An 8,873-nucleotide genomic window follows, 5' to 3' on the forward strand; every position below is an offset into this window, starting at 1 on the left:
AAACGAAGTGGTTTTCCGCGAGAGCAGAAGCTCATTGTCGCGTCGACGAGAAGCGCGAACGAGCGCATAACGGCTGGATGACGTTTTCGCGAAAGTGAAAAATGGAAGCGCGCGCGCCGACCAAGCGAGGCCTCGACAAAGGGCCGAATGAGAGACGCGGGCGCAACGAATTTCCGCATGTGTGTAACCGGGTTCTTTTTGTAACCATCCCGATCCGCCTTGCAAAATGTCCGCTTCGAGTTTGTTAAACGAAAGGGAATACCCCGACATAAAGGCGGAAGCATGCACGAAGCGACGGCACCGTGTTTCCATCCCTTCTTTTTGCGACAATGGTGAACGGAAATATCATCGGAGCGGAAATCGGATCGCTGGCCGAGAGTCACGAGAATTATTCAGCCATACTATTCCATATGTGCAAAGATTTTTGATTCGTTTTCTCGAAAATGTTACTTTGCTAGAAACGTTTGTTACCACCATTCCATTATCACTATTATGACGCACAGTCTCACCTCGCGGTTTAAAGCGACGTCTACAATAAGATATTTTAAAGTGTAAAATTTAGACTTGAAGCCTTAAGTCGTAAGAAATTCAATCATCATATTCTCCTCACATTCGACTGTGATTGGACAGTTTCTTGCACTATCAAATGTAGTATCAAATATAGTGTCAAATATTATACATGTAGTCATATATAGTGTCATTTACCTAATTTAAGTCGTTTCTATTCAATATATCATCATTTTATACTAAAAAATGGTGTTAAATATTTTAAAATTCAAATTGGGTTAAATTTGAATTGTTTTAAACTATATAGAGAATGTCGAATTTAATAATTGTGTTTAGTATAAAGTAACATATATTGAGTAGAAGCAGTAGCGATTCAAATTAGGTTAAATTTGACATTATAGACTTAATTATGTACGGCTTGAGACTTAAAGCTCAAGTTTTACGTTTCAAAATATTTAAACGGCTCAAAAATTGTAAACGCTGCTTTAAGGATTATGTATTAACATCAGTTCGAAATGCCGTTATGATTCACGTCGGAGAATCTGAAAGACTTCAATATCCCTGTTGTACGACCTCACTATTACCTTGCGACCAACCGAAGGCGGCTTTCCACCGAAGATGTACCGACCGCCATAAACCGTCGTCGCCGTGTAAAGTTTTTCAAATGTGAAAAGGCGCGACCTCCCGAGGGTACGAGCGAAGAAGTCCCATCTTTTCGCGAGTCAGCGGTAAAATTTACATACTCCTCGCGCATTAATGTAACGAAGTGCGGACGAGAGAAAGAAAGAGAGAGAGAGAGAGAGAGAGAGAGAGAGAGAGAGAAACATAGCGAGACGAAGAGATACGAGTTACATGGATCGCGAAAGTGGCTGGGGACGATAAAAGGAGCGAGATGAAGAGATGTCGGAGAGTGTCACAGGGGGTAGCGCACCCAAGACTTAAGGGTTGTGCTCACACCGAATTCCAAGCATGCGCTAGGTACCTGCTCGGAATATCGTCTCGTCATATTTCCGTCGTAACGCGTCGGATCCTCGCCCATCCTCGAACAATCTCCCCCCTCCCCCCCCTCCCGACACACCACCCCCGCTAGACGCGACCGCTTGACACGAGACGATATTTTATTTGCAAAGAGCCCTGACTCTAAGTTGTTGCTTCTTCTTATCTTGTGTGTACAGAAATTTCTCTCTTCGGTACGGCACGTTGCGATGTGTAGCGTAGTGCCTAGATTTAGCACTCACCGCACTTCTTTCTCTCTTTCTAGTAGATGCTACTTAGAGATAGAACATGCACCATTAAATATCAAAGAAACAATGATAACTCTCTTGAGTTAAATAACATTTTGTTATTTTTAACATGTGTGTTAAAATGTAAATCAATATATTTCTGTGGTTAGTTTCAAAGTAAAGAATGTTCGATTAATGGTTGCACTTAGTAAGTTAGTAAATAATAAATTTAAGTCAAATTTAATGTAGGCAAAAGAAGGGCAAAGGGTCAATAATGTAGCAAAGAACTTTAATTTAAATCATAAAATTCATATAATAATTACAAAGGACAAAAACGTACGTTTCGATTCCGCTTGAGTCATTCTCAATGTTGCGGTAAACTTATTCAAACATCACTATAAAACAAATATAATTCTAAAATACGTATTCTTCATTTTGTGTAGTGCGCTGCAAGAAAGTAATATTCTTGTCAGTTATAACTTTCTTACCATTTTGATATAATTGACTCACACGCACTATACAAAATGAAAAATACATATTTTAGAATTATATATTTATTTTATAGTTTGAATAAGTTTATCGCAACATTGAGAATGACTCGAATGAAGTTGAAACATATGTTTTTGTCCTTTGTAATTATTATATAAATTTTATGATTCAAATTAAAGTTCTTTGCTACATTATTGGCTATTTATTCTTCTTTTGTCTATATTGTTTTATACTCACAGAGCCTCATTATTTATTAATCAAATACATTTGCTTGAGTTAAATTGTTTGACTCTCCACTGTTTTAGTTAAATTAACGACATGTTGAGTAGGAAATAGTGGTAATCTATAGAAGTAATTAAAAATAACATAAATTGGGCATAATTTGATATTTGTAAATTTAACAGTGTGCTTTTTATTAATTTTGTTACACTTTTCAAACGTTACTATCACTTTTTCTCTCTTTTTTTATTGTTAATTTAGTTTCTACTTCTTTGTAATTACAATAGGTTTACTCTATCAATTGTATTTTGTTCAGTGTTTTCCTAGAGCACTCAATACATGACGATAATATCTATCTATCTATCTTCATCTTTATCTTCTTCCAGGTCTATTTCATTGATCTTTTTATAATTTTTAAACTTTTTTGTTTCTCTCTCAATTTACCCGGGAGAGTGAACGATGACTTTGATCAAAGTTAACAGTTTTCGAATTCAGAAAAAAAATAAAAAAGAAAAACGATGTTGAGAAACATGTCAGAGAATTTATGTGTATTTTATTTCGCGCGATATAAAACTTTAAAAGTTCTACAAATATTTGTATAAATACAAAATTACCATCTCCGGAGTCCCTTGACAGCTGAGGGCTTGAAACGCAAGTTCTATTAGTTTTCATATAAAGCCATCCCTATGCGCCTACTTCGAAGTCTACCTTGCACGGCCTACCTCTTGTCGCTTGTCTTCTCCGTCTCATTTTCTCATTCTTTCTCTCTCGCTCCGTCGAGCACCATCTTCTCCGTCTCTTCTTTCATGCGGGTGATACGATGAATTATTTATGACTAGCACCCAGGAACAAGTCGAATCGACCACGCTCGAGAGACCCAGCACGAACGGCGCCTCCTCGAAAGAACGATGCCCGATACATATCCAAACCTATTCATCTTATCGAGCCTGGTCCGCGAGAAAAAAGGAATTAATATCTTCGGATGTGCAACGAAACGAATACGCCTTCGAGATCGTGACGTGACATCGATGCGATCCCGATGTTGTTATAAATAACGCATTAGATAACGGGAATGCTTTTATTTAAATTGCATGTCGACTACTTCGTCACGTACGTTTGCAAATTAAACTCGAAACTGCACCGAGGACGTCAATAAATTGCATTATTAAGCTTGTCGCGTAACAGCGATTATTCTGTATAAGTTATATTTATATCGACGACGAACTCGATGAATTCGTTAAAGGTATGATTAACGACGAACGATATTTACCATATTGATTATATCCCAACAATCCATGATCAATGTCGTAGCTGTTATTATGGTAACGATTTATACTCAGCTTATATTTCCTTTTTATAGGAAATCATAATTTTTTACGATTATTTTTGTGCACTGGCGGATCTATGGAAGAGGAGCCATGGTTTCTCCTTGGAATCTCCTTTTTAAAAAAAAAATATATATATATATATAAAATTTTTTTATGTTAACACAATTTTAAATAAAACATTTTATGCATATTTAAATAATACCTTTTCAATATAATAATTTAAATGATAATTTATATTCAATAATTAATATTCAATCTTTTCATATTCTTAAAAAAAATTAAGCTGGCGCGAGCCAATGGTTTCTTTTCCGTTAACAAATTTCTGGATCCGTTGGATTCGCTAATGCGCATCATCGGAAAAAAGTTGATGGTGTAAAGAATTATTTAAAAGCGCGGAAGCGTATCGGTAAATAACGACATCATTGCATTTATAATTTCACAGAGCGTAGAAGATGCAAAGTGAGAAAGGCATGAAGAAGGAAGTGGGATCGTAAGAGCAGGTCATAGGAAGCAGGAAGATGTTGATGTTTCGCAGGTCGTACAATGTACGAGGTATGTCGGTAGCTCCTCGAGGTTCTTTCGCATGGGTAACGATGCGCAGCATAAAATGCACGGCAGAAATACTGTAAGAATGGTCGTTCTAGTCCGCGTTGCTGTCTCTGTCGCGTCGTCATCGCTTCTGCTATCGTCGTCGTCGCGCACGTCGGATATTCTGCCAGAATAATAAAATACAGAACTTTTCCTTCGGCTCGTGTTTTTTCGTTTTATCCGCATTCCTAGCGTCTTTCGCGCCTTTCAACGTGTCGTAAGATGAGAGAATTGGTTTACCCCCCCTTTTCGAGAGACCTATCACACTATCTCAACTCGAATGTACGTGATATTTTCAAAGAAGTGTTTTAGCCGGACTTTACAAACGATTGCTTTTCATTTACTCGATGTATTTGGATACGTTTTATTACGATTTTGATTAGATAATAATCAAATCAATGTCGTTTGGAATTTTCATCGTTTAGATTTTGAATTGGTTGTTAAAAGACTTGTCCAAAGAAATGTTTTGTCAAAATCTTATGAAGCAGAAAAATACGTGCTTCCAAATGCTACTATCACATTTCGATGGACTGTGGAAAATTTATTATATTAAACGTGACTCTTAAAATCATACCTGCGAAACAGAGGTGGCTCATGCACGAGCAGATGAAAATCGTTCTCGGAACAGACCTCACGGTCCCGATGGTGCACGGCACATTTAAAACTTCTAGTCCGTTTTCCACTCATCTGCAATCAAAGATGTAAATCAATATAACATATATAAATATAATTATTAATTGGACAAAGACAGAAAAAGAGAATTTCATCATTTGTTAAATTTTAATACAAAATTTAACACAAAAAAAGATCAAAAATATATACGAATAAAGTACACAAAATTATTAAATATTTCTAAATTGATTTTATATTAGAATGTACATTAATCATCTTGTTAAATTTTAATACAAAATTTAATCCAAAAAAAGATTAAAAATATATACGAATGAAGTACACAAAATTATTAAATATTTCTAAATTGATTTTATATTAGAATGTACATTAATCATCTTGTTAAATTTTAATACAAAATTTAATCCAAAAAAAGATCAAAAATATATACGAATGAAGTACACAAAATTATTAAATATTTCTAAATTGATTTTATATTAGAATGTACATTAATCATCTTTCTTGAATTATTTTTGAATAAAATAAAATGAAAACAATTTAAATGGAAATCATAAAATTTAATGCAAAATATAATTTAAGTTCATAAATAAATTAAATACAAGAATTTCTTACGTGCATTTTTAATTAGTGTAGTTCATTAATTATTACGTCATAAAATCATTCAACAATTTTTCTAAATGTATGAAAAAATTCGCTTTTGTTTACGTTATTTACGATCTAAAAAATCATTGAAAGATTATAAAGTTATGAAGCTTTATTCAAAAAGCAAATCGCGAAACTCGGATTTGTTTTGAGGGAATTCACAAGGACAAAGGCTCGTTGCCGGTTCTTGGCACTGACTCGGTGCACATAAAGCGCGAACCACATAAAGGATTCCTCGAGACTGATATTTGGATCGAGATCCGTTAACGCGGTTAGTCAAATGCAAGCAAGAACGCTAGCAAACTCCTCGAGGTAAGTTGTGTATACGTAGACGAGTGGAGACCACCACGTGCCCGTTGTATTCACTTAACATGCTTATATATATATGTATACCATATATATACACACATACATACACACACACACACACACACACACACACACACACATCTCGAGATCGTCTTACACATGTAGTTTGTAGCCCGTTTGCACATAGGGATAAGTGTACACGCAATAACACAGCCAAAGGACTAATGCAGTAGTTAAAATTAATCAAGTATCAGCATAGTCAAATTCTCAACGTCGTTGAGGCGAGGAACATTTGCGTTTGGATATATATGTTGTGTTCACATTATTAAAGAGATGGAGGTACAGTAGAAGCAGAAAATTTAGTTTCAGAGACATTATTAATGAAGTAAAATATCATCTGTTAAGTTTGTGACAATTCCGATGCACAATACGATTTTATTATCTTTAATTATATAATCAAGATTAAGAGAAATGTATATTTAATTATTTAATAAATAATTATCGCGAGTAATAAGCTATAAAGCTTAACTTGCAAATGAATAATTATAATTACGGACGTGGATTTAATGAGCAATCGTTTATGAAGTGTATCTTCGGTGCAAATTACGCAGCAATAAAATTTAATTCTCTTGCGTTACGATTTACATTCGCATGCAACGTGTCATTCCAAATGCGTTTCTCTCTTCATGAGAAATATGCGCGACATGTAACGCGAGTTTTCCACACGTTTTCTTTATTCACAAAGAACGCTTCTATGCAAACTAGATAAGCCGCCGGGCTTCCTCATATCTTCAGATGGCATCTTAGAGATTTTACATCCAGTCACTTTTTTATCATTCCTTCTGTTTTCTTGTACGTTTTGTTTTCTGTGATTTACATTAGACATCATTCAAGAACAACTACATCGATTTCTTACACCGCACCATGAAACACTTTCTTAATTCTGTATTTTCGCTTCGTAAATATGTGTTCTATATATAGAAAAATTATTTATTTCTCAAAAATTTCTAAATAACTTTAGAATATGAAATTTAAAAATGTCGAAATACACAGATTATAGTGATAGATATTCGAAAAATATTTTAGAGATAGGAAAGTACTTTGCAAATTTTACTGCTTATTGTAACTTCTATTTAGTTTGTATACCTGCTTCCCATTGCTTTCTTCATCTCCGTGTTATTTCAGGTGTGACTCGTTTTATACTTATTTGTCGAGATTTCGCCGATTTATTATACTGAATGCTTTTCTTCATTTTCTTGACAATTCTATTCTAGCAAAGGTCGAAGTTAAGAATATATCAAAGTGAATTCTCTCACGTACATAACGAATACTTGATGACCACCTACAGAGACCTTTGAAATTCGATACTCTTTTGATATTTGATGTATATCAGGTTATTGAATATCTCAAAGATTTTTCAGAATCTAAATCATTTATAGCATCTTTTTTATTTTTCTTATTAAAATCTACGTATCTATATTGTTATACTTGCATGTTGTATTCGTATTATTAATATAGGCATGTAAATAATTGAAAAAAATATAAATGATCATTTATATTTCTTTAACACAAAGAGTGTAAATGAGACACAACTTTAATTAAAAGGCATGTTATTAACCTTTAATGTTTTAATTCAAAAATCAATTTATAATACAAACAATATTAAGATCGAATCGTTCATTTGGCAATCTTTAGTTAATTAATTTTTCGTAAACTATTGAGAAAATTGCAAAATGGTACAGAACTTTTCAGCTCAATTGATTTAATCCGCGTTATTTGCACAAGCGCTTTATTAAAACTTACCAGACATCCTCTGTGTGTGTGTGTGTGTGTGTGTGTGTGTGTGTGTGTAATTCTTTTCAGTAAAAGGTTTTCAAGTAAAGTCAATTTGAAAAACTTTCTAACCCGTAATGTCGATAATTTCATTACACCAGCATCCTCTTAAACTTATGTACAATGCCAACAAGAAGATAATACAATAGAATACAATAAAAGATAAAAGAATTTCAAATAAAAGAAAGAAACACATAGATATCTAATACTTTTAACTAAGAGTGTGTAAGAAAATGAAACAAGTGTATTGGCAAATAAAATTAATATTTACAAGATACGATTTTCCGTTAGAATAGTTTTATAGCTGCCGATTTGGTCATTATTGTAAAGTAACAAAAGGAAATATGCAAGAAGCAGAAATTTCAGTTGTCTCGCGGTTGTGCCTCTAGGTGGTACAAGCTTGGATCTTGCTCGTCTGATTGCTAAAAAGGAAACCGCCGAGAGACGAATGAACTCAAAGAAAGGAAGAAGAGAAGGATGCGCTGGGAATGAAAGGCTTGATGGAGAAATTTGGACTAGTCAACGAAGAAAATTTAATTTGCTCCGACGTACTTCGTCGTCGTTGGGACACAGTTATCGAGCATCCACTCTACGGCGACTTTATCGACGTCCACTTTGTGGTCTTCTTCTTCGAGCACTGCTCGTTTTCATTAACGGCGTGACGTGCTTCCGATCGCGTTTCTACGTCGACGAGATCTTTTCGAAAAATGCGATTCAAACATTTCAAGCATAGACAGCGCTGTTACATATCGAAACGTTCTTTCTATCGTCGCGAGACTTTGATGAAGTGAATCACAAAAATACATTACTGGAAATCTTTCATTAAAAAGTCCCTATTCCAATATCTTAAAACGTAAAAAATTTTAATCGCACAACCAGTTCTCTTCCCATAAAAAATTAAAAATCAAAGTTTTATTTTTGCACTTGGAAAACATGGATTTCTTTCTACTATTATCACATACTTTAAACAGTTTTTCTTTTTACACATATAGAGGCATGCATAGTCAAGAGAGAAACAAGGAGGATCGTATCATAGGATCTCTCAAATCTTAAAAAAGAATAAAAATAATTACAAAAAATCATTATATATATATATATATATATT

At 34.2% G+C, this 8,873-nt stretch overlaps 1 protein-coding gene across 1 annotated transcript in view; it reads right to left on the bottom strand.

Annotated features, from left to right (window-relative positions):
• The window catches only part of LOC108692500 (protein rhomboid-like), a 170,080-nt gene extending 165,039 nt beyond the window's left edge, over positions 1 to 5,041 (bottom strand). Inside the window, exon 1 of the mRNA XM_018200788.1 lies at positions 4,929 to 5,041. Coding sequence (XP_018056277.1) covers positions 4,929 to 5,041 — 113 coding nt within the window. The remainder of the gene's footprint in view (positions 1 to 4,928) is intronic.
• Between the last annotated feature and the right edge of the window lie 3,832 nt (positions 5,042 to 8,873).

The sequence above is a fragment of the Atta colombica genome, unplaced genomic scaffold, assembly GCF_001594045.1.
Source record: "Atta colombica isolate Treedump-2 unplaced genomic scaffold, Acol1.0 scaffold107, whole genome shotgun sequence".
Classification (NCBI taxonomy): domain Eukaryota; kingdom Metazoa; phylum Arthropoda; class Insecta; order Hymenoptera; family Formicidae; genus Atta; species Atta colombica.